The following is a 26,972-nucleotide window of genomic DNA, read 5'->3' as shown; positions in this document are numbered from 1 at the left end:
AAATACTCACAAATGCTCTTTCTCTTTTTTAGTTTTCCTGCCCAGCCTTTTATTTTGCTCATGAAGGAGGCCCTGGAAACAAAAGGAGGGTTAATTGAGATGAGATAAAATGATTAAAATTTGATAAGGATGAAGTTTTTTACAGTGAAGGTGGTGAGGCTCTGGAGCATCTTCCCTCATACCTGGAAACATTTGGGTTGGATGGGGCTCTGAACAGCCTGGTCTGGTGGAAGGAGGGTGAAAACAAGATAATCATTCAGGTTCCTTCCAGTGCAAGCCACTCTGTGATTCCATAACCTGCTCATTTTCAGGGATGTGCAGTTGCACCCTATTCCCTGGGGTTTTTTCCATGAAAAGGAACAGGGTTCTGCATGAGGCTCAGCCCAGTGCCTGGGGGCTAAAAGGTGGCATCACCTCCAAGGAAGAGCAGAAAGAATAGTTTTGGAGGCTGGTGGAAATGCCAGCACTGGGCATTGCATAAATATCACCTGCTGCTTTCTGGGTGTGTAAATCAGGATTCATTCAGAGTAAGAGATAAAATGTTATAAAATGCTGTACCTGCAAGGAAAAAAAGGCAAGAATTCTGTTTCTTTTGCTGTCTGCAGCCTGCAGTAACAGCCCCCAGCATGGGAGATATTTTATAGAACAACATCTGGTTACAGAGTGCAAACAAACCAACAATTTACACAGGGGCATATGAAAAGGTTTGACATATGGTATTTATTTATGAAATTCAAAGAGCTGCCTGTATTCAGTTTACATTCAAATATTCCCTATGTCCCACAAAGAGACCCCACATGTGGGCTGAAATAATTTCACTGTATTCACTCATGATGCTGAGCTAAGTAACCTCTAATTGGCAGACTCAGATTATACAGACATGAATCACAATTTTCCCCATAGAATAGATGGATACAGCAATGTTTTCTACAATAAATATCAGCAACAAATTCAGAACTGAGAAAAAAAAATCACTTGATAAAATGTGAAAATTCTGTGGACAGCATTTGCATCAAAACAAATTTCTAGAATACCAACATAAAAAATGCAAGAATTAAAATCATATTGACCACTAAATCCTCAACTTTTAACATTTCTCACAGGGGAATAAGAAGCTGTAAATTTGGAATGGATTGTTAAGATAATCCATTTTGATCTACTACATAATACCGGCTAGAAGGAGTGTTTTATTAGGTTATTTCTACAGCAAAATTCACTTTTAAAGACACTCTCACTTCTCTATCACATCTGTCAGCAGTTGAGCTGTTCCAATAAAGTTTAGCCTTGCTGTTTAAATTCACAGCTCATTTCTGTTCTGCTTTTAATTTGTTTTATCAACTGGTTTCAGCTACCAGGGCTGACAATTCCATCATTTGCTGAGCCAAAAGAGCCCTCTGCTGTTGGAGACCTACTTCCACCCAGGGGATTTCTAACCCACAGCCAAGAGTCCAGTTGCACAGTGCAGAAAAACAAGTTTTTAAGCTTTTGGAAGGCAGAATTTCTTATGCTGGCAGCCTTCTCGTAGCTGTGTTCTGAAACATTTCTAAAAGCTGCCAAGAGGTGTGTGGGTTGGCATTGCAAACACTGGCATTTCAGCTGTGGTGGGATTCAAAAATACCTTCTCCCCTATTTCCCTTCCTCAAACTTTTGAAGTCTCAGATTTCACCTGGAACTTGCTGTTCTTCAAACCAATATTGAGAAAAATGGCTCAAGTTGAGATATTGTGTTTGGTGAGAGCCAGGCAGCCACAAGTTGTGGATTTGACACAGAGAGAAGGTCAATTCTGTGGGGTGTTGGTTCTGTTTTGGACTGTGTGGCACAGCATCACCATTCAGAGCAGTTAAAAATGTAAAATTACAGTGCTTGCAAATGCCACCAAAGCTAGAACCAGTGCAAAGGCTGAAGCTTTCTGATTGATTTTCACAGCTCTTATTAAAAGTGTGTGAACAGACCTTTAACAAAAGCTCTGCAACTGCAAAGTGGAAGCAATGTGCTGGTTGAAACTCCTGGTTTGTGTGATGCCTTGTGAAGGCTGACCTAGAACAGAGGCTGGAAAGAGCTAAAGAATAAAGCAGGGATTCATTAAAAGCATCTCCTCCATGGATCCACCTTGGGCAGCACCAGAGCCCAGCCAGGGCTGCACCCAAGATGAACCAAAATGGCCCCAAAATGCACGGCCGGGCACGGGCTCTGTCCCTGGGATCAGTTCTGCTCCATTTGCATCTTGCAGTTCATTGTCCCATCCCAGCTTTAGCCCCTGCAGTCCCACCCTGCTTGTTTTTCTCTCTCCAGCCCACGGGGTTTGTGCTCTTGGGGCTGAGATTTGGATCATTTGTCCTTGGTGCCCAGCTGGAGCAGGAATTGTTTTGTCTCCCTGCTCTGTGCACAGAGCTCAGCATCCCCTGATGTGAAGCCCAGACCCACACACTAAAGCAGCACAGAACCTGAAAAATAGAAAAACTAAAACCTGAGGTATCATCTGTTCTGTGAACATTAGCTGGGAGGGTTTTTCCTATTCTGGTTGCTGCTCCCCTCACCCTGATGGTCCTGGATCCCCTTGGGCTTTCCTTGGGGCTGCTGCATCCTGCAGAGCAATCCCTGGTGAAGAAACAAGGATCCTTCCTGGCACAGGGGCACAGGGAGGGTCCCTTGACTAGCACAGACATTTAAGGGCCCCTCAAGAAAGAAAAGGAAGGAGAGGACAGGGCAAGCTGGCTGCAGACACATCATTAAAGACAGTCCAAGGAGAGGAAATTCACTTTGTGGAAGCCAGGCCTGGGTCATCTCTTCCAGCCAGAATGAAATGCTGATTTTGTCTGCACCAGATTTGCAGCAATTTACAGCTGCACGTGCTCCAGCCTGGCAGGATCAGCTCAAACCAGGAGGCCAGAGCACTCAGCTGTGGCAGCAGTGATGGGGCTCAGCAGGAGCCACCTTGGGGGCTGGAGAAATGAGCAGGGATGGTCCTGGCAGCTGCTTTTTTTATTAATTATAATGAACATTTCTGTGCAACCTCTTGTAAATGGATCCATGGAAATGGAGATTATTTCAAAGACATGTTCAAGAAGGTAAAAGTAAATATGTTCCCCTGAGACAGAGGCTGACCTTGGCTCTGCCACTGTCACCAGTTGCACTGCAGAAATCTCTTTAGAGATCTCTAAAAATATTTAAATTTTTTAGAGATTTCTAAAAATCTCTAATTTTTTTAGAGATCTCTAAACTTCTAAAAAAACTCTAAAAGTGGACTCTGCTTTAGAATTGATGCCCAGTTGATCTGAACCTGATCACCAGACCCCTCTCACCTTTTCCTGATGTTCAAAGGAGACTCCAGTCATAATCTCTTGGCCCAAATCATCACAGCATGTTGATTGCAGCCATGTAATTAATTTTATTAGTGCTCTGGATGTGGTTACCAAATCCCAGTTTGATTCCTTAATTAGCCTATTTTGTTAATTAATTAGATTTTTATATCCCTACTGTGAGGGTGTTTTCTCTAATAAACTTCTGTTTCAAATGGCCTGGCTCGTTGGATTTTGATGGAGAATATGGAGGCTACAGAAATTTAAAATTACTGCTACAGATTTCCTCCCCCATAGTCTGAATTTTATGAAATACAGATTATTGATACTCTGGGTGAGGGACAGTCTATAACTTGAACTGATTTGTTAACAGCCAATACATCATTTATGTGAGCAGATACATCATAAGCAGCTCAGTCATCATAAAACATTATTAATTTTAAATGTTATTGCAATGTGTTATTATGTAGTGTATATTATAGTTTTTGTTCTGATTTTGAGACAGATTTTAGCTCCATATTTGAACACAGCTGCTTCTTGGTGTCTGCAAAATGACGCCCATGGATTTTAGGGAAAATCAGGATCAGTGAGGCAAACACCCTTGGGAATCTCCCAATCACCCCTGCCCACATGTTGAACTCACAATAACATACAAAGAGAAGAAAGAAGAGTTAAAACAAGGAAAAACTAGATCCCAAAATGAAGGAAATGATGGAACCCCAGAGGCCCTCAAACAAACAGGGAATCACCCTCCTGCAGCTCCTCTCCCAAGGAGATGCTCCCTGGGCTCACTCACTGCCTGTCTGGGGGACACAGGAACATTTGTCTGGGCTCCTGAAAATTCCATTTACACCTTAAATCAACCCCTCCTCCCTGGGCTTGTCACAGGATACATGCTGGGGGGATCTGGGGACTCCAACAGGTCTGGGCAGGAGGGATGGCTTGTAGAATTAATATCAATACAAGCCAGAAGCAAGAAACTCCCTGAGAGAGCATCTGCCTGTCCAGAGCGGGACACTCACACCCTCCTCCTAATTTAGGGTCATTATTTGTACTGGGCTCATTTGCATGTTATACTTAAAGGTCAGCTTGGCTGCTGCTGCTGTTTATTTGGAATTATGACCTGCATTTATTTAGAGATGAAACAGGAGCAATTTGAGCTAATCTCTTCTGGCCACTATCATAAAAATAGAAGTGAAAATCATTAACTCCCCAAGCTGCCCAGAGAAAAGAGTTAATTAATTGTAGGCACACACATGTATTAACCTTTTATTTAAAAAAGCTGCATGATGACATCAGCCTTCGAGAATGTCAACAGACATTTTAAAAAGTTTCTGCTGCTTTTGTCCAAGAGCATTCAGCTCCCCAGAGCTTCTGGAAAGGGAGTTAAATATCCAATTATAACAATTTTTACCATCCAGATCATGAGCCTATTCTTCAGAATTAGCCTGAATTAATGAAAAGTGTGGAGAAAGGAGAAGTTACACATCATTACCAGCTGCATGTTTTTCTGGACAAACCCAAATCCCCCACCTCAGTTTTCAACCCTCATCAGCAGCATTTGCAGAGGAGTTGAGGCTGCTCCACACCCACCAGCACAGCTCCTGCTGCATCTCTTCCTGGTGCATCCTGGGCAATCCCTCTGACATCCCAAAGGACACAGGGGGTCATGGCCAGCACCACCAAAAATCCAGCGCTGACACAGCCAGCTAAGAGAAGCCCACAAATCCTCTTGGGGTACCAGCCCTAAATTCAGGAACTGTGGAGCTGTTTTGAAAAGTAACTGATCTTCTACCTTTCTTTAAATACATAGCCACCTATCACATTTGCTTTATGCAGAAATTGGTATTTAGAGTATAACTCAAATTTTTGCACACATTTCCCGTTTGGGAAATGTTGTAATTTCAGTGAAAAGTATAAACATTATTTCTTTTGCCTCATTTTCTTTGGAAAGTAACTTTTTATTTGAATCAACTATAAACATGACTGGCATTTTACGTATTCTTTTTTAGTTTTCTTTTGTTGCAAAGGAAAACCATGATTATGCTCTATCACCAGTTTAACCAGGAAATTTTCAGAGATGAGACCTCAAAAACTGCCTTAGCAGGAGGGAGGCTCTTATAATCCCTTTTGTAAATGTGCCTGTAAAACTTATTGAGAGTTTACAGGTTGTAAAGTCTTCAAGAAATTACAAAACAGAGTGAGTGCAGGTGATACAATTGGAAAGATGCCAAGAATTTTCCTATCTTCTTCTCATTAGGATGGTGGAGCACCATTTATAATCAACTTATTAATGGTTACTATAAATATAAATTTTAAAAACCCCAACAAAACCACGATTATCTGTGTTCAATATACAAGTGCACATGAAAGAACAAGTGAATAATGCTGATAGGTCTCCTCAGCTGCATAAAAATGGAGAATAAATGGAGGAAGTGAGTTACAGAAAGTTTAAGCAACATGGGCAGAGTTCAGAGCAACACTCAGAGCTCTGCTATTCCTCAGCTTTCTGTGCTCGTGGTTGGACCTTGTGTTGTTGTAGTGCAAAGAAAGAAAAATATGCAAGGAGCTCTCCTGTGCCTGGGGGAAAGGGAGTAACTTATGGAAAAAAACAAGTTTTCCTCTCTCTTGAGTCCTAAATCTGATGTTTAAGAGTGCAGTATTGCTGCTTATCTGTTGAAAGATGAACTCCCATTTTTGGTCCTCCAGAATGAATAGTTTCTAATAGAACAACACTGCCCACTCTGAAGAGACCATGATCTCAACTGTGCCATTTTAAATCCTTCTTTGTAGCTATTTATTATTACCTTTCTTTGTAGATATTTATTTTCTGAAAAGGAACTGAAAGAGACCGACAGAGCAAGCAGAAACATCTGTCTGTAAAGGCAGTGTTGCCTCAATAGATGGATGTTTGGGCTGATAATGAAACCTCCTGAGTTTGTAAAAAACCTCCTATTTTTGTAGAAAAGCAGCTATTGGAAAAGCTGGGACCGAGAACACCAACAGAACCAGGGGCCACATGAAACGATGGCACAGGCATAGAGGCCCAAGCTACAAAATAACCAGGTTGTCTGGAAGGGAATGGAGACAGGAATCCATTCCCTTCCAGAAATACAATCCAATCCAGAATTCCAAAGGGAATCACTAATTGGGGTGGCCTGAAGGAAGCTTTTTGGGGCTGCTGGAGGCCGGAGCTGGCTGCAGGCCCCGGCACCGCGGGGCAGGGCCGCTGCTGCTGCTGCCACCGTGAGGAGCAGAGCTCTGTAAACAGCGCCTCATTAGAGCTCCCTGAAAGGGAAATCCCTGGGAATCAGAGCTGGGAGCGATGTTTTAGAGCTGGGAGCGATGTTTTAGAGCTGGGAATGATGTTTTAGAGCTGGGAGTGATGTTTGCAGCCAGCAGATTTCACGTTCCCGGCAGGGCGCGGGAGGGATGAGGTTGGGGTTGGGTTGGGCCTGGCTCGTGGTGCTGTCTCTTGATACCTCGAGTTTTCACTTTTTATTTTTTCAATTCTGTGCTGCCTTAGTGTGTGGGTCTGGGTTTCATATAAGGGGATTATGAGCTCTCTGTACAGAGCAGGGAGACAAAACAATTCCTTCTCTAGCTGGGGACCAAGGACAAATGATCCAAATCTCAGCCCAAGAGCACAAACACCATGGGCTGGAGAGAGAAAAACAAGCAGGGTGGGACTGCATGGGCTAAAGCTGGAATTGGACAATTACAATATACAAATGGACCAAAAGTTGTAAAAATGTGAGATCTGGTGACCAAGCCCTCTTTGGCTTCCATCTTGGAGCCATCTGGGCAGAGCCATGACTGTGGCCTATGAAGGCTCTTCAATAAATATCCACTTTATTCCCCTTAACTCCAGCTAGCCTCTGTTCCAGCTGCTTAAGGCATCACTCTGCTGTGGCTGAGGCAGGTGAGCGAAGGCCGGACCATTCCTGCAGCAGGAAGGGCAAAAACGCTAAAAAGAATTGAAATACAGGAAGTTGAAATCTTAGAAATTGCAAGGATTTTTTTTTTCCCAGTTTTATGTTTATCTGTGGAATTTGGCTGTCTGTCTGGAATTTATTGTTAGCAAAATTACTTTTGCTACCCTACTGGCTTGTTTTAAGCTTCTGGTGTTTTCCAGGGTATTTAAAACATTGCCTTTTAAGTTTTTTTTTCCTTTTGTGGTAGTCTTAGACAAGTAGGCAGGAGGAATTTGCACATGATTGGGCAAAATAGCAAGGAATAAATATTTTCCATTGCAATTACAAGGATTGTCTCCTCCTGTAAATTATTTATGGAAAAATACACTTAATGCCATTACCCAGATTTTCCAAGATAAAGGAAGATGAAGCTAAGGTTGCTGCACTGTAATCCATTAGTCTGGTATGTGTGATGGATCACAGTCAGAAGCAAACCATGTAGAAAATAGCTGTAAGTGATCTTCCAGCTGGACTTTTGGAGCTTATTTTCCACTACCAAGGTGTGGATACTTCTGGTAGAGCAGAAGAAAACTTTCTAGGCACATAACATCCTTTCCTCCCTGCTGTGTTATTGGGAGGGAAGTTTCCTTCTCTCTTAGCACTTGGGGTGAATATATGTGATCTAAACCAAACATGGCTCTAAAGCTCCATTCCAAGTGGTGATGTGCTGCCTACATGTCTGGAAGAGAAGGAAGAGATTCTGGCATTCACTCAGGAAGAGCTTTTGGCATTCTGCCCTCCTGCCCAGCCTGTCAGCCTTGGGAGGGCTGTGCAAATCACACACCAGAGATGCTGGTGCAGTACTTAAAGGAGGCTTATAAAAAAGACAAAAAGTGACTTTTTACAAGGAAAGGACTAGGGGGAACAGTTTCAAACTGACAGAGGGAAGATTTAGATGAGATGTTAGGAAGGAATTGTTCCCTGTGAGGGTGCAAGGCCCTGGCACAGGTGCCCAGAGCAGCTGTGGCTGCCCCTGGATCCCTGGAAATGTCCAAGGCCAGGCTGGATGGGGCTTGGAGCAGCCTGGAACAATGGAAGGTGTCCCTGGCCGTGGCAGGGGATGGAATGAGATGATTTTTGAGGTCCCTTCCAACCCAAACCATTCCATAGATTCTATGATTCTTCTCTAGGGACTAAATGCCTAGGGCCAGTCATCGCTCTGAGTTCAGTTTTTCTTCATATCTCCAGTTCCCCTGTCCTAATTGAGTACCTTTGGCTTCCTTCCACATCCTCAAATTGTCATTTTTTGCAAGAGAATTCCTGTGCTTGGCTTGGTCTGCAGCTGTCTGTATGTTGAGAAATCAGCTAGCTAAAGAAAACAGAAAATTGTTAAATTCACCAACACAGTTTTCCATCCCTGGGGTTATTAACTTGGCTGTGTTTTTACTATTCAGCCAATTTTCATAACATGTGAAGGGAATTTATTTGCCATCTCGATTTTTTCCATTCAGTTCAAAGCAAATCCATCAGGAATTGCAGCATCACTAGAGATGAGGGCACTGCAGATGGACAGACTTCTGGGAAAATGAGCAGACAGACAGCTTGGTGACAGGGCAACACAATGGGACAGGCATTTCCAAAGAAACTACTAAATCAATTATCTTCCATGGGGCTTGAGGGAGGAAAAAATGAAAAAATGATGCTTCTGTAGCAGTTGGGATTCGCTGGAGGTGATCCAGATGTGTAGGAAGGGTGTGGCATTTTTGTTAAGATCAGTTTTCAAAGGACTGTTCACAAGCGACTTCTAAAATGTATAAAACATTTTGACCTCATGTGACTGTAATCTCATCTAAAATACATGAAAAGTACCCTTAAAAAAACCTAAAGCTGTCACTGAGCATTAAATAACCAAAATTTCTGAGTCCATGATGGAGTTCTCTGGAGAAAGAGGAGCCACATTTTCATTTTTCCTCATTTGCCAGCAGAAGCCTTTGGTAACACTCCCTGCAAATGCCTCTTGTGAGGCTCCAGATCTTGGGAGTTTCTGCGGGGATTTTGTCTGAAGTGAATAAAACACAGATGATGAATGCACTTGAAAATGCCTGATTATATTTAGAAAACACATTCTATTTGTTACAGCTCCAAGCCACCTGTGAAGCGAGATGGGGAAGGTAATTTTGGGATGGTGTTGGCCTGCACAAACACCAGGTCAAGCTCAGGCTCAGCTCTGCAGATGTCTGTTAGGGATACAGAAGAACAGGGTTGACTGAAGAGGTGTTTAAAAGATGATTTACTGCAAAATCCGTCTCATGGAAGGGTGAGACTGTTGGGTTGTTACATCCAAAACCATCACATTAGAAGCCTTGCATCAGAAGCCATTATAATTCAAGTTACAATGTCTTTTATAAATTTTTCATCCAATCAGCTACTTCCACAAAGCTCGCTAACATCTTCATAACCAATTGCTAATATGTTTTACACATTTACCACAGTGTGTCTTCTTCTGTGTGTCTTCTTCTATCCAATCATATAACTCTACAGAAGCTTATTGCTTCATCTACTTTTCATCAACTCTATAACAACTTCTATTGGTAAACCCTAAAATCTTCCATCTTGCTTAACATATTTTGTTCACTTATATGAGGCCTATATCTAATTGCTTAAAGCATATTTCTGCTCAAACTACAAATCTTTATTCTTATTTTGTGTCTGTTTGACTATTCTATTCTGAAGCTCCAAGCCTTCTCCAGGGCCTTAGGTCAAACATCTCTATCTCTGAGCTGGTATGCTCGAGGCCTTGGGAGCTCTCAGTGCTTGCATTTCCCACAGATGTCCCATTCCCCAGGCTGCCAGCCTTGCAGGAGTTCTGCTGATCTCATTCCCAAACCACTGCAGATCTGAAATCTCCCATCATGTGGAGCCCTGAGCCTGTGGTCACTGAGAAACAGAGAGGAGCCATAAACAGGACACAACCCCAAGCATGGGGGTGGTCTCCTTAGCAAGATTTGTGTGGAAATCTGGGAAAGTGGCACTGGGAGCCTCCTTGACTCCATCACCCCTCACCATGTGGAGGAGAACCTTGGCCCTTGCTCAGGCTCAGGGCTCAGCCTCTCCCCTGACACGCTGTGCTGAATATCAGAAAATATCAGTAACAGGAGGCCCTTCCCAGGGAAAATGTGTAGGGACCATGGGAAGGAGAGACAGAGAAGATCATAAGCAATAAAAGCACGTAACAGCATCTCTAAAATGTCGGGAAAACACTGAAATTGCTTCCTGCCAGTTTTGTTATCAATCCAGTTATGGCAATAAATAGGGAATAAGAAACTCCCTTGTCTAGGTGCTGATCAAAGGAACCAGCAGATCTTCTTCCTTTTAGTCACAAGTGGTTTCCTTTCAAAAATATTATCATTATTTCTGAGATAAAACCATTTAAACCCTGATGGATGGTTCTGGAAATTACTCCCCACTCTGCTGACAAGCTTATCTGGCCTCAAGTGGGCCTGAGGTGTTTTGCTTGGACTGAGTTTGCCATAACCAGTAGGAAGCAAACAAAACCATATCTGAACTGCACTGTGGGGTGCATTTGGCTAAATTTCAGTACTTCCAAAACCAAATTCAGTAACCTAAATGACAATGACACTCTTTAGGGTAAAACTCTTGGACTCAGTGGTATCCCCTAGCTCTGTTGATCCCATTAATGAATAGGATATACAAGCACACTGTCAGAAATATACTCTGTCTTAGAGATCTTATAGTTTACACATATAAAGAAGGTTTAGAAAAGGAGATGCTGATATCACAAAAATCTCTTTCAACCTAAGCTATTCCACGATTTTTTGAGACAAAATTACTTTGGATAAATTTAAAAACACAAGGTAATTTCTATATCCTGCTTTTTTTGGCAAAATTAGTGTGAAGTCCTGTGTGGAAAAATATATTAGTGCTTTTTAAACAGTGAAACTTTATAATTTATGTTATGCCACCTATTAGCAAGAATCTGCCAAGCATCAAAACTTCACTGTGCCTTTAAATCCTATCAGTTCACCTCTCAAATAGCCTTGTCCAGCATGCTGGCACAAGCCCTTCTCTATTGGCTACAAGTTAAGTTCAAACAAGTTTATTACACAGCTGTGAGATTGTATTGGCATATCTGGTAATGTAAGTCTGACATGAATCTCTGTGTGACAAGTGAAACCTCATTTCATTGCTTTCCTTTCACATTAATTCTTGCATTTTCACTGTTTTCATAAGTGAATGAACTGTGGAAGGTACCTTCAGTATACTGTCAAAAATATGTGATTATGAAGATAAAATAAGATCTTCAGATATTGGCTTTAAACATCACTAAATTAATCAGTCTGGGGTTGGAATTAAGCTATGCAGAGACATTGTTATCATATGAAAATGTTGCATTATATTAAATATTCAAAGTAATCCCAGCCATGAATACTCTTTGTACCTGAAAGGAATAATTCCTGGCTCTTCTCTCTTTAAAACACCATCTTTAAATACAGAATTTTAAGGATAACTTTCCAGTGATGTGTTTGCCAGCTCCATCACATTGAGCATAACAAATATTTCTACATTTATGTGCCATCTTCACTTCCCACTGGACTTTCATCCATGACTTCTCAGGATACACTTAGGCTGTGGATATTGAAGGAATCCCAGGAAAAAATGACCTTTCAGACGAACTGCACACTGCATTTCCCTGCTGCTGCCTGGGATGTGTTAAACATGCTGCTCACACTCCACATGGCACATGTGCAGCAATTTCAGTCCAGGAAATACCAGACTGAAATGTGAGAGTCGTTACTTTTTGGGATTCAGCTGTTGGCAGGTAGATGATGTCCATGGGGACTTGCTGGAAGTGGCTGTTTTCATCCAAGTGAACCAAAAAGGGACGTTCCAGACAGGCTGGGAGCACAGCAGGGGAATTTCATCCCATTTTCTCCAACTGTTCCACATAACCACTGTCATCCACTCATCTCTGTTGTCTCAGTGCTGTCTCGGTTTTACAGTTAAAATAAAATTTACACATTCAACTTGCCCATTTTTGGACAATGCAGACAACTCTAAACCATTGACCAGGGCAGAAGTACAATCTTTCCAATGCTGATGATTCAACAAAATATTAATAGTATTTGAAAAAAAAATAAATATTTGTTATCCTTTTTGTAGTGCTAACATTTTTTAATCCCAAGGCTGCCTCTCCAGTCCCTTTCCTAGTGATAACCCTGCTGGCTTTGGTCCAGCAGTGGCTGCCAAATGCCAGGGTAATGGGTTGTTAACACAAAATCTACAGACATTCTGGGGCATGATGAAATGTAGTTACCATAATAATAAAAAAAACCCAAAAAACTATTACATTATTTGCAAAAAATGCCAGAAATTCCTTTTCTGGCTTTGTTTATGTCACTGGTTAACTTTGCCTTTCTTAAAATTCTGTTTTTTCTCATGTGTTCAGCACAGAAGGAAAAAGTAAAGAAAACTCTGGGAAAGTGTAGGTAGAGAATTTTCATTTCTCCAGCAGAATGGGGCTGATGCAGATGGATCTGATGTAAATATCCCCAAATAATGATGATGGTGGGTGCAGCCTCTGCTTGGCATTCACAGCATTTGTACCATGAACTGATCCATCACTTTGAGGTGCTCAAAACAGGAAAATCCCACAATTCCATTTCTGGCTTGGAAAAGTGTTCATATAGTGAAAATGATATCACAGCATGGGAAAGTATAAGAGAACAAGGAACTTTTGTTTCCATGGCAATCTGAGATCCTTCTCCAGACACAAGCACAAAGGCAATATGCTGAATGATTATCTGAAGGTCATGTTGTTCTTAGGAGAAAAAGTTAGGGAGAATGCACAGGGATAAATTCCCCAGCCAGGATGCACACTGCATTTCTAACCAGTTCAAATAAACAACTGCTGAAGGAAATAATTGCCTTCATTAATGGCATCGGTTTATTTTAAAATCTCTTTGCCCAAAGGGAACAGCAGCTTGCTCAGGAGCATATTTTGTACTATTACTTGATACGTTCAGAGACAAACATTGAGATTCTGGGTATATTTGGCATCCCTCACCTGGTAAAATAATTATATTCCCTTTAAAGTTCAATGTGTCTTAAAACTGAGCCAAATGTCTCATGTAAGAGCTTGTTTATGTCTCCAGTCATTTGTTTCTGTGGTAAGAACAACTTTTTTAAGGATCTGCCTTATCAACAAGTGCAAGCAGGGCTTTAAATGCCAGGATGCTGAGGGTGAGCAGGTGAGCAGAACCTCACTACCTGTCTCTGTTACATGTGTAAGAAACAGGCAAAAAGCCACATAAATGTTCAATGCAGTTTCCTTTGTATTTCCCAGTGTCATTTTTAGGTTTCCATTTCCTCTGAGACGGTTTGACCTTGTTGACAGCAGGGGTAAATGCTTTATGCAGCACAGAAAATTACTTTAGAAAGTGTAATTCTCTTTTCTTGCTCCATTCTGTGCTTCATGATTTACTACAGAGCTGAAGTACAAAGGAACAGAAACTTCACTGGTGTTCAGGAGGAAAGTTATTTTTAGAGTCATTTTGTTGCCAAAGCATATAGAAACCTTATGTGCTACCTCAGAAAGTTACCCTGGAATGGCAAGGAAAACAGAGATGCCTGGGTTTTTTGTCTTTTTTTTTTTTTTTTTTTTCCAACCACGAAGCTTTGCTCCAAGTAAAAACTGATTTTCCAAATGAGAAGTTGCAGGAGTCACTGAGCTGTTTGAGTGAAACCTAAATGTGTGGTCACTGATTGAGGGGTATAAATACAAATCAAGATCCTCAGCAAGGACTGTGCTTACAGGTACAACTTTACTGTCTTCACAGTGAGAAGCATTCCTGAATCTGCACTTTCCAGAGTCATGTAGGTTGGAAAAGATCATTAAGTCTATCCATTCACCTGCTAACCCCACACATGTCCCCAAGTGCCACATCCACTAAGCTTTTAAATCATTCCAGGGATGGGGACTCCAGCACTGCTGTGGGCAGCTCCAAAGCTTGATCACCTTTTCCATGATGAAACCTCCCCTAATATCCACTCTAAACCTCTCCTGGCAGGGCCAAGGAAGAGCTGGGAGTGCCTCATTTTCTTGTTGAAATTAGCTTAGAGAGCAAACCATCATCTTCCAAATAATTCCTTCTTGGGAGCAGAGGGGGAAACCCTGCATGTTGTGTCTCCCTGCAGCAGGACAAACATTTCAAGCAAAGTGTGGAATGACTTCTACACTCTCACTGGCATCATTTCATGGAGGGAGGGAGGGTGATGCTAGTTACAGCTATTTTCTACAAAAATCTCAGTTTGCTTTATCTCCTTCCACATCAATGGCAGGTTTTTATAAGCTATTGTGATGTTTCCCAGGCAAAAGAAAAGAAAAAAGCCCTTAGGCCCAAAACATCTCAGCCCTCAGTGATCTTAATACTTCTGGGCCACTCTTAGAAGAAAAAACTCCTTTCCTGTAAGTTGTTTCTAGGATGCTGACAGATAAAAAACATTTTATGGTGAAGTGGATCAAAATTGTGCCTAGAGACAGACTTTTGTGTGGTCTCAACTGGCTGAATTCATGCACATCCCAAAGAGAGAGTGGGTGTGGAAGGGGAAGCAGTGAATCCATAGCCACACCCATGGAAAGTATTAAAACCCCAAAAAAGAAATACAGGGGAGCTGGTTATTTGCACAGGTTGATACCCAGGAATAGGTATTGATGAATTAATCTTTCTGAAGGGTAATTAGAGACAGAGAGGAAAGGGGAAGTTATTTGTGGTGACTGCAGGAGGAGGAGCAGCAATGGGCTTAGTGCTGCCTCATGTCCTGCACAGTTCTTCCCAGTGGAATGCAAAATTTCCCAGAATCACATTCCTCAGTCTTTAATTAAAGTACACTCAGCTTTGTATTTTGTGAAAATGCTTCTTGTTATCCTTGAAAATGTAAATACTTGTCTCTCTGTCCATCTTTATACACTACAGCAAGTTAAATAATGATCTGCAGCTAAAGCTCCTTTACTTACCAAACAGCCAACTCCTTATTGACGTCATGGAAAAGTTTATTTTTCTACTACTTCTTTAGGTATGTGAATATTCATAATGTTTTCAGAAGACTGGCTGTGCTGCAAATGGCAGCAAAATTAAACACATTTTCTGGAGCTTGTGCTCCGCCCTCAGAAATTAGGACCAAGGAGGGAGAGGACTCTGGAAAGGGAAAATGAAGTCAGAATATTTGTGAAATCACTAAGAGGGGATTTCCAGGATATTCAGCCTGCTCCCACACTGCTCCCAGAGGCAGAGGGGACAAAACCATCTATTACTGATAAAAGGGCCTGAAAGTTTGATGGGAAGCAGCTTTTCATCAAATGAAGTTTATTTATGCATATGTATAAAATTCAGCAAAGCAGTGAAAAAGAAAAGTACATTTTATTCCAGTTTTAAAAACCAAAAATTCTTATATTTAAAATAGAAAGGTACATAGTTTGCAGATTTAAAGGGAAAAAAAGTAAAAGTTCAGTGTAAAAGCTCAGTATAAAAGCACAGCTGCATTTTTATAAAAGGCAGGACAACAGACACAACAAAATCACTACATTCCTTTTGGGATAGCAACCAAGAAAGCAAGGATGATCATTGCATATATGGCACAGGATCACCCACAGCCTGGAAACCAAATATATCAAAAGATACAGGTACCAAGACATGAAATGATGCTTATTATGGTATTAAAATGATGAGAAACACACCAAAAATGTGAGCACAAAGCCAGAATAAAGACTGGGGTAACAGATGTAATGCTTTCTCCCAGCTGACTGGACCGTGGCAAGAAATACAATATACATGATGAAAATATAAGCTGGTATTATCAACACAGGAGTAAGAATTCATATTTCATGTGAGCCAACTGTTGCACATTTCCCTCAGCACTGAAGGTTATTTTAGAGGTATGAAAAAGATGAAAGATAAGATTTTGCTCTCAGACAAATTGATTTCATTAACGACACTGGCTTGCGTGTGTGTAGCACAAAACATCCTGGTCTGCTGGGAAGATGTTTCAGGGGGAGAAAACATCAGGATTATCCCAAAAAGAGTGAGAAAAAGGGCCACAGATGAACCATGCTCTTCCTGGTTTTCAGCTGGGCTGAATCCAAGGAGCTGCCAAGTACCCCAGGAGAAGCCTCTTATAACTTGGCAAGTGATCTGTGTTGAGTTGTATTAGTTATAAATACAGTTAGTTAATACAGATATTAGTTACAGATATAGTTGTATTAGTTATAGGTAACTTGCTGTAAGTTGCTATAAAATAAAAAGCTTAAATAATAAGCTTATTACTTTCTTTGGAAAAGTGGACAGAAAACAGCACAGAACTTTTCCTGTGACTCTTTCCATATTTCTGCTCATTAATCCTGAATCAGTTTTTTTTCCTTTCCAATTAGGAGGTGGAAAAATGCAACGTGTAAGTGTATCTAAAGCTGTATCATTTAAAGTATATTGTTTAAACAATAAACTATAAGTTGCTATAAATTAATATATCCATATATGCATAAAATATGCTAACTATATATACAAAATTATATATATACAAAATTATATATATATAATTATATAAAAATTTATACATATAAAATTATATATAAATTTTATATAAAATTATATATATTATATAATATATAATTTATATAAATATATAAAAATAGAAATAATTTCTATAAATTTATATAAATATAAATATAAATATTTTATATAATATATATAAAATTATATGTAAATTTATATATAAAATTTTATATATATAATTTTATATATATATAAACTAAAATATAGTTTTAGATCTATAAACTAAGTTATAGAAGTTATATATATATATCTATATAACTTATATAGAAGTTATATATATCTATAACTAAGTTACATAGAAGTTTTGTTGTCATACGGATGTAAACTAATAAAAAGAAGGAGGTCTGAGATTGATGCTTACTGGAGACGGCTCCTACTTTGTAAAAGTTAAAAGGGGGGGAAAGCGCCACGAAAGGGAATAACTTTAGTGGAATGAGGATTCTTTGCCCCAGTGCCGCCCGCCCCGCGTCCCCGGCGCGCCCAGGGCGGCAGTGCCAGCGATGACCCCTGCCAGGCTGGGGCTCTGCGTGCCCACCCCCATCTCCCGGGGGAGGGAAGCGCTTTGGCCGCGGGCTGGGAGGAGAAGGCTGCCTGCCAAGCCGCCTTGCCTTGGAATCAGCGCTCTCTTGGATGAGCGGCGCGCAGGAGGAGCGAGGAGTCCGGGCGCGGAGCGGGAACGGCCGCGGAACCGGGGCTGGGACACGGCGGCACCGAGAGCGGCGGGGCCGGGCAGGGAGCGGCCAGCGGGCATCGCAGCTGCGGGCGAGTGTCTGAGTGTCCGAGTGCCCGTGCGTCCGTGTGTCCGAGTGTCCGTGTGTCCGAGTGTCCGTGTGTCCGGCGGTGCCCCCTCCCCGCAGCCCCGTCCCGGCTCGGGCTCCATCCCCCGCCGCTCCCGGAGCGCTGTTCCAGCTGCCCAAACTCTCTTTGCCCGCTCTCCCAATAAAGTTCCGGGACTCCTGCGCAAGGCAGCGATGATCGCCCGTGGCCGCTCCGGACTCTGCCTCGCTCTCTGCACCTTTGGGCTGGCGCTGCTGGGGGATGTGTCCCGGGCTGTCCCCATGGACGATCAGGATTATTACCTGCAGGAAATCACCAACAGGGATCATTATTACTCCTTTCCATACCCCGGGGAAGAGTTCTTTCCTTTCACGGAGCAACCCAGAGAGGAAGGACCTATCCGTGCTGCTGAGAGAGAGGAGCAGCCAGGGTTCAAACCGAGCAGGAAGGAGTTAAAACAGAAGAAAAACAACAAAAAAGGAAAACCCATTCTTGAACCGCCACCAGGTAACTTTCCACCTTCTCCTCCAGAGTTTGGAGCCTGCTGAATCTCACGCTGTGACTTTTAGCATTAATGAATATCCCGTTAATGGCAGTCTTGGTAATAATAACAATAAATGTGGTTGTGGTGATGATGATGACAACGCATTAAATTTTAATATCCCGCAGAACAAAACTTTTACGTACTTTGAAACAACCTCTACTTGAAAGGGAAAGAGTTAAAGAGTCTGAATGTAGTAATTCTGCTGTACTCTGGCTAGTCTGTGGACTTTTCCTTCTTAATTATTCTTAATTACACTTGGCAACTGGCTTGCTGTGAAAGCTGCTGTTCTATAAGCAAAAGAACAGAGACAGATTTCATAGTAAAAGGTGATTATATATAGTGACATCTCACCTTATCCCTTGTCACTTTAATCTAAGAGAGGCTTCTGAATTAATTTCACTTCTAAACCTGTGAATTTCTCTGAGATTTCACTTTTAAGCCCTCCAGAGGAAGATATGTAAACAGAGATCTTCCTGGAAAAGACTAAGCCCTAACAAGCTCCATTTAATTATCGACCAGTTAAGTAAAGAAATTAAACAGCAACAAAAAAGCCTTATAATAAAACGGCCACCCTTAATTCTATTTTCTAAAGTTTGCAGAAACTTGATCAGCCTTTAGCACCCACTTGTTCCCATTAACACCTGATTGCACCACCCCAAAAGAGTAATCCCTTTCTATGTTCCCTGACTGTCTGGTAGGTATTTTACTGGTTTGGGATACTTAGGAGTGAGTTTGGTCCATGAAGTTTAGAGTTGTAAAATTTGGGGCCAAATCTCCCTCCCCTACAGCTGAACTTCCCTTTACTTCAGGAGGAAACTTCGTGTTAATGACTGGGGCATATGGCACAAAATCTGTGGTTTAGAACCATCAGTACAGCAAAACAGGGGCCAGGGGTTGTAGGGTGGCTTTGCCTTTGTCCAGTGACACCCAGCAGATAGCAAACAAGATATTTGAAATTTAATGTTGACACTAATAGAAATTAATTAGCATTCTTGCAGCAAAAATATGGGCTTTTATACTAATAAATAGTGATAAGAAAGTGTAGTTTCTGACATTTCTAAAACCACCTGTGGGGCAAGCAGCATGGCTTGTCAGGGTAACTCCAGGTAGAAATTAAGAGTGGTGGCAGATGCACCTTGTCTGGGGAGCAGAGACACAAAACATTTGTGTCCCTGTCCCCTCAGGGGCCAGCAGCTTCCCAAGGGGATGGCACTGCCTGGACCATCTCAAGTTCATTATCTCAGCATGGTCACTGCAGTCTATGGGAGATCTTCTGAGAATGTTCTTGTTCCAATGTGTCATTGGCTCGGTTGTTACATTAAGGAAAAAGGCTCTGCTTTCCACCTCCACAGACTGAATCAGGTGGATTGACAGGACAAGGGGGAACCACTTCCCACTGCCAGAGGGCAGGGTTGGATGGGACATTGGGATGGAATTGTTCCCTGTGAGTGTGGTGAGACCCTGGCACAGAGTGCCCAGAGCAGCTGGGGCTGCCCCTGGATCCCTGGCAGTGCCCAAGGCCAGGCTGGACACTGGGGCTGGGAGCACCCTGGGACAGTGGAATGGACTGGAGGATGTTTTAAGATTCTTTCCAGCCCAAACCATTCCATTAATTCATGACCATGGATATTAAACTCTGTAATTAGGTTTTCGATTGCTCATTGTGGTGGAGACAATCAAGATGTCCATCATGTGGTGGGATGTTCTGTGGTTCCTCTCTGCTTTCGTGTTCTCTGTTGGCTTTTTTCCCAATTTTCCCAGCACTTGGGCATTCACACTTGCTCCATACATGTCACTGATGGGAAGAGAATCCAATCCATGAGGGCAAAGTTAATTTTTCTTTACAAACTGGCATCTTCCTCGTTCCCCACCTGCTGCACTGAGCACAGCAGGAGAGGCTCATGGTGCAGCACCAAAAGCAGCTGGCAATGGCTCAATCCCTCCTTCTGCAGCAAGTTTGGGCTCTTTGGACACGGCTGAGCTTCCAAGCTTTCACCAGCCTTGTGCAGCAAGAGGTTTCAAAGCCTCTGAGCTTTGAAAGTACAACAAGCACCTGATCTCTTCCACCAAAATCCTTCTCCTTGATCCAGGACATGGGTGATTGATGTCAACTCAGCAAACTGGATTTATTTATCTGGGAAAATTCAGTGGATTTCCCTGGGAAAAGCTGAACAATTTTAACTGCAAGAGGCATCACAATCCCTGAGGTGAACAGCCAGTGAGGAGAATGGTCACCACTTGTTACAGATGGGAGTGAAAACAGGAGGGTTCCAGCAGGAGGTGTCAGGCAGTTTCAGCTGCAGTGTTAAAAATCCTGGCTATAATATTTAATTTTTCTCTTTTCTCCTCACCCAGAGATAGGCAAGGGCAAGGTCCTGCCAGGGCAGTAACTGTGATGCTTGGTGCCATGTCCCCATGTCACCAGGCATCAGTTTGGAATGAAGATCTGACAGTCTGGCCCTCACAGAGATGTTGAAATACTAATACATACCTATATTTTACTCACATATGGATGTTAAGAGGCCAGCTAGAAATAATAATAGCAGCTGTCAAACAGATATCAATAATAATAACCATAAATCTGGCTGGGTAAGGATGTGTCCTCTGCTTATATGTACACAACTGTGTTTATGCATCTCTCCAGAGGTGGAATTAATTTATTGGACATGCTGTAAATACCGAAATTTGGGGTTTGTGAGGCTCACTGGCAGCCAGGACATGTGGGATTAATTAGTTGTAACAAACAATAGCCTGGCTGGGAGCTGGGATGGGGAAGGAGGAGCAGTGGGAATGTGTGATGTGCCCTTTGGCTGAGCAGCTGGTCCTGATCAACCCCAGCTTTGAATCAAAATGGAAATCAAATGGAGCAGTCTCAAGGACATGGCACTAAACAGATGACACACACTCCATTTATTTCAGCTAATTGCTGAAGGTGGCCAGAATATAGATATTTTCAGTCTGTGAAATATTAATGTAGAAAGAAGTCCAACGGATGCCAGTGGGATTGCTATTTTTGGTTTAAAATATTAGAATCAATATTTGCAAATAGTCAATTCAGGTAAAAGTTGAAAGTATCAATCTGCCTCCTTGCCCTTTAAATGCCTCATAAATTAAGTGGTACTAGGTCATCTTTGGAAGGCAAACAGTTGGATTGACAGGTTTTGTGTATATAAACAGATTTCCATTTTCTAATTCCGTCCTTGTTTGTGTAGGCCTTTGTCCAAAGCCCAGTCAAATCAGTGGAAAGAGTCTTGTTAACATCAATGTTTTTCTTTTATGAGGCTTTTAATAGTTTGATGTATGGTACCTCAGCTACCATCTGTGGGGCAGATCCCTTCAGAGTCTGGGGGTCTGACTACAGGCAAAAATTCATCATCAAGAGATTTCTAGGGCTGAGGTGCCCAATAACACTCCTCAGTGTAGCCCAAATCTGCCACAGTGAAGTTTGTAATTATTTTGATTTGATCTACAAACTTGTAGTTCTTGTAGAGCCATACCTCAATTCTGAATGCATTTAGAAACTAAAGGAGTGATGTTTATTTGTATGGCAGTGCTCAGAGTGGGGCTTAGAGCACATTTGTTCTGTATTTCCCAGTGTTTGATCTCTGCACAACCCAACATTTGTCTGTGTTTAGCTGAAATCAGGATTTCCTTTGTCTCATCTCATTTGGTGCTTTCCCCAGGCTTGATGAAACTCCTCGGATGCATCCGTGTTTACTTGACCCGTATTTGTTTATTTTTCTGCAGTCTTGCCACCTGTTCAATAATGCAATTCTTAAGGGGTTTGGTTTATTTCTTTTTAATTCCTGTAGTGCATAGGATGGGCCAGGTCCTTCCTGGGACATGTGTGTGAGGAGGAGTCAGTAAGGGAAGGCAAGGAGAGGATAAAATGGACAGTGCAGGCAAACATGGAAATAATCTAGCAGAAAGAATGTGAATTCATAAAAATAGACCAATAGTACTTTAATTGAGATGTTTATCAAGCTAATGAAAGCTTGGAGAGAGATCAGTGAGTGAATGAGGAGGGAAAGCTGAATCACAGGGATGTTATTCAGGAAAAGCTGGAGATTATTTTGGTGCGAAATGGGGGCGAAGTTCTGGGGAGTGTGTGAAGTTAAAAACATGGCAGGTTTGGGGTGTTGCTGGCATTTGTGTGGAGATTTTGTTCACTAGAAAGAAGAAGAAATGACAGAGTGCCACAGAAGGCATTGAACTGACAGCTGAAAGCACTTGAGTCCTGGTCACCAAGACACAGCAGCACAGAATCCCTCGTGTGCTGGGGAACCACCAGTGCTGCTCTTTTCCAGTCCTTTGGGGCCCCTCTCTTAAACCTTCCTTCTCTGAGCAGCTCAAAGTGGAGCCCTCCTGTGACCTAGAACACAGATTTTAATTTTAAAGCTTTTGTTTACACTTCTCCTAATGGGAACTCCTAAGAATGGACTTCCTGGCCCTAGGTGGGTATCCCATGAATTTTAATATGACCTGTATTGCATCCTAATTGCCATATGTGACAAGCAATGTGGCTTTTAATGAGTTTTCTTTCATCTACCAGCCTCTATTTTCTCCTCAGCACTTCTAAAATATGCAGAATAATGTAATGTTCACTATTCCATTTAAGAGCCCATCCTTTAAAGAATGTCACAACAAAAGAGGACAAGGGATGACTAAGAATGAATAATAAGCAATACCCTCAAAATTGGCCCAAATCTTTTTGATTAGCATATTTCCTTACCCATAGCTTCAATGAATAATGTAGCATGAGAAAGAAAAGAAAAAAGGGAATAAACACATTTGATTATGCCAGAGAAAACCACTTTCAAAGATAATTCTTCCAGCAGCCTTCTCTGAATTCAACCTCATGTTTAAGGTGAGAAAAACGTCTCTTTAAAAACACATCTTTAAAAGAGGGATGGTTTCACTGAATAGATTTTAATATCTCAACCTGAGCCTAGAGCTGTTCCTGAAATGCCAGCAATTATGAGACACTCATTAGCTGAATTCAGTCTTGGGGTTTAATGTTATTATCTGTTCAGTGAGCTGGCTAGACAGGTCAATCCCATGGCTCACAACCAAATTTCACTTATTTCTTTTGGGTTTGGAATGAAGGTTTCTGTCAGCTACGTGAGCTTCAAATCTGTCAGAAAGATGAAGTGGTGGAAGTAGAAGCTATGGTGCAGAAGAAGTAATTTCCTGAATTTTCTATATCTGACCCGGGGTTCTTAAGTCGTGCCCAATTCACCGTGTAAAAAGTAAACTACCAAAAGATTGGTGGTCAGAGTTGGGATTTAAGTGTCATATTCACACAGTTCCTGCTTGTGATTTTATTGTTGTTTTGCAAAGCATGCTCTAGATTTGTTCTTCTTGTCAGGCCTCTGGTGAGGTGTTGTCTTGTGGGATTATTTGGTCTATGGAAATATAAATCTGTGCCTTTAACACTAGGTCCTCCAGGAAAATGGGAGCAAGTAAAGCTCTGATGTAGTTAAAATTGCTTGCCTTTTAAAATGCACTTTTAAATTCAATGCATGGGGAATGAAATGAGGATGTTCAGAGGAAACTGGCGAGCCCAAAGATGGGTCTCCACCACTGCTGCTGTCTGAATATTTTCCTGATGAGGATTCCTGAGCCACCAATTCCTGCATCTTCCAGGGTGAAGTGTCACTCCTCTGTAGCCTTCTTCTGGCTCTTTCAGCTTCGAAAGGTGTTTGGGGGGTGTTTGCATATCTAATCAAGCAATGAGAAACACCTACATCAAACCATTAGTAAAACTAACTGCAGTGTTAATTCATCACTTCTGATGCAGCCACGTTTGTAATTTCCTTGTGGCACAGCAAAAGGAGCATTTACGATTCCATTCCCCTGTGGTTTTAACATCCCAGTTGTGAGCAAGAACAGGCTGTTCTGGATGTCTGCTGTGTGCTGGAAGGGATGGAGCACAATCAGATTGGAGCAAGGCTTTTTATTCCTCATGCACGTGCCAGGCAGTGCTAAATCAACTTGACAGGTGTAAAGGGAAAAGTGTTCCTCTTTTCTACCCGGGGCTAAAAATGGCAACGAAAAAAAGGTGAGAAAAAACAAGAATAATGAGGAGATGCCAGATGGTGACTCAGGGAGTCTGAGTGCCTGTGGAGGCATCAGAGGGAGTGTGTGTGGGTCACTTAAGGCATCTTCAGAGCACTTGGGCTTAGCTGTTAATCCCTCCAGCCCTGCTCTAATTGGATTACAAAGGATGTTCTGGTGAGTCTGCTGATAGATATCTAAAGTCCTCTTTTGGACAAAAAATGCTTCCCTCCTGGTGGGGAACATCCTGCTGTTGTGGAACATCCATTTTATTGTGGCTTAGATGGAGACGAGGAAAGACAGGGGCTTCATTCCTTGTTTGCTCAGTGATTTACATAATTTTTGAAAACAAAAAAGGGCTTTAAAGTGACTCTGAATCTGGAGGGGTTTTTAAAGGAGCTTATAAATGGGAATCAACCCCAATACACTGTGAAGTATCTTTTATAACAATCCATTTCAAAGAATTACATGAGATGATAGCACTTTGTCAGCAGTGGAGAAACTCATTTTACTCTTGCTTTAGGAAGAGTGAATCACTTCCTGTTCTGACACACGAATCCCCCCAGACCTGCCCTGCCTGGGCTCTGTGGGGCTGCCTTGCTGGGATTTGACATTGCAGAAAAGTGAGAAAAAAAGCTGGGAAGCTCCAGAGGGCCACGGTGACTTCCAGTAGCTGTGACTCACAGCTGGAGCTGAGCTTCTGTTTCTCTGTGGCTCTTTACCTGGAACTGTACAGGTCTGTAAATAAGAGTCAATAATGGAGCTTTGCTCCTGCTTTCACAGAGGCATTAGCAGGATGCTGTAATTGCAAAGGTGCTGCTGCATCCAACATGCCAAGCAAGGCACACAGTAAAAGTTGGGTACATAAGGTAAACATAGATCACAGTTTTTACTCTGCTACACAGTGTATCTGCTCTGTAGCTTCTAGCTACTGACACAGAAAATATGACTTTCAAAGTGGATAGTGGAAGTGATTAATTGGGGGTTTTTTTATAGGGGGGGTTAATTACTTACAGATTTATTTTGTGGTTTACTTTTTTTTTTAATGAATTGCCAGACAGATTTCTTGTGTGACTGTACATCAGCCTGGGGCTGCTGGTGAGTTATTTAAGGTATGTTCCTGGCAAAACTCTTCTACCAATGTGATCCCAAAGACCAAATCCAACTGAGGTCTTCCATGAAGACGATAGTAAAGAATTATGCGTATAGCTATAGTAAAAAAAAAACTTTAAAAATATGGGAATTTTAGAATTTCTGCAGTGGGACTCAGCTGGATAAAGCATCAGAGTCCTCTGTTCAGGTTGATTCTTTCTTTTGGACCTCAGCAGCTCATCCAGACAGTGTATCCACCTGGTAGACCTGGATGACCTGGTAGACCTTCCTAAATCTGATTTTCTTGCTTAGATTATGGAGCTTGTGTGCTTCCTGTAGATGATTTCTTCCTTACTCTCCCATGTATGACAAATTTAGTGGTTTTCTTGTTGCTTTCCCTCATTTTGGCTCTATGGGATCAATCCTTCTGGCTGGGACCTAGAAGAGATCCTGAGGGTGAAGCCCAAATGTCCCTGCTTGTCTTCCAGAGCAGTCCCCACTGTCCCCAGATTTGCTTTGTAGCTGTTTTCTCATTTGAACTTCAGAAAGTAAAGCAGCCTCCCATTTCAAGGGGGCTGTGTTTGAGAGGGGGAGCACAGAGAGAGGCTGAGCATCCCCTTCCTTCTCCACATCCAGGATTGAGGGGAAATGCCAAGCCCATCAACCATCCTGGCGTGCTGGGACAAGCTGTTGCTTGCACCTTGCAACCTGAAACCCATCTTTGTCCCTCTTTCCCAGAAAACAGGGTATTTTTTATGTTCTCCCCTTCAGAGATACAGTGGTTTATTGTGACAGGTTTGTGGCTCCTCACGACTTTCAGGGTGCTCCTAAAACATCTGCCAAAGGAAGGGAACAGTTCAGAGTATTTTGGAAGAGCTGATCTCAGACCTGGCTCTCAGCACTCCCTGCACCACTGGTACAACCACCCCTTAGGCCAGATTTGGCTCAAACACACTCTTTTTTCCCTCCCCAAGATTATTTTCAATAGTGTAACGAATTTTCCTCATGTACAGGACAGAGGATGTTTGAAAACAAGGGACCAAATCTCAACCTTCCCAAAAATGCTTCACTGACTGATAAAAGAAACTGCAATTTCAGCCAAACAGCCTTTCCTATGTGATTGCCTAAAAGTAGAACTTTAGCCCTTGATAACATGATTTTTCTCCTTTTCTCCCTTAATTGCTCAGGTACTGAAAAATACTGTTAAAGGTTGGACTGGATGATCTTGTAGGTCTTTTCCAACCCGAATGATTCTGTGATTCTGAGTTACAGAAGGCATTTCAGAGCCAGTCAGAATTGTGTTTGTCATCACAGGCTGGATGGGCAGTACCCTATCCCAGAGGACAGACCCAGCTTTATCTCACAGTGTGCAGACTGCACTGTCTTTAAATTCCAATCAAAAATTCCAATGAGAGCTCTGCCAAAAGTAAATCTGGGCTATATATGGTCTGTATAGATGGCTGCTGGGGAGGATGGAATTTCCCATGGTAAATGTGGAGTGGGTTTGGGTTTGTTACAGGATGGGGCTGAGCCAAGGACATGGAGATGTGTCCCAGCCTTCAGTGATGTCCCTGGAGCAGGAGGCTTCCCCAGGTGAGGCCAGAGCTCTTATGCTGCTGGGGAATAGAGGGATGAGGAGAGGAGTAGCCAGGCCCAGCACCCG

The 26,972-nt window shown here is 42.2% G+C and overlaps 1 protein-coding gene and 1 long non-coding RNA gene across 2 annotated transcripts in view; both read left to right on the top strand.

Annotated features, from left to right (window-relative positions):
- Nucleotides 1-26,972, top strand: part of LOC139599212 (uncharacterized) — a 432,267-nt gene that overhangs the window by 7,821 nt on the left and 397,474 nt on the right. The window lies entirely within an intron of this gene.
- Nucleotides 17,443-26,972, top strand: part of CPXM2 (carboxypeptidase X, M14 family member 2) — a 68,610-nt gene continuing 59,080 nt past the window's right edge. The window contains exon 1 of the mRNA XM_071446143.1: nucleotides 17,443-18,123. Coding sequence (XP_071302244.1) covers nucleotides 17,811-18,123 — 313 coding nt within the window. The 5' untranslated portion in view covers nucleotides 17,443-17,810. The remainder of the gene's footprint in view (nucleotides 18,124-26,972) is intronic.

This window comes from Agelaius tricolor, unplaced genomic scaffold (assembly GCF_023055355.1).
Source record: "Agelaius tricolor isolate 1412-34295 unplaced genomic scaffold, bAgeTri1.0.p SCAF_22, whole genome shotgun sequence".
NCBI classification, from domain to species: Eukaryota; Metazoa; Chordata; class Aves; order Passeriformes; family Icteridae; genus Agelaius; species Agelaius tricolor.
The sequence above is the reverse complement of the archived record's forward strand: the minus strand, read 5'-3'. Positions and strand labels throughout refer to the sequence as shown.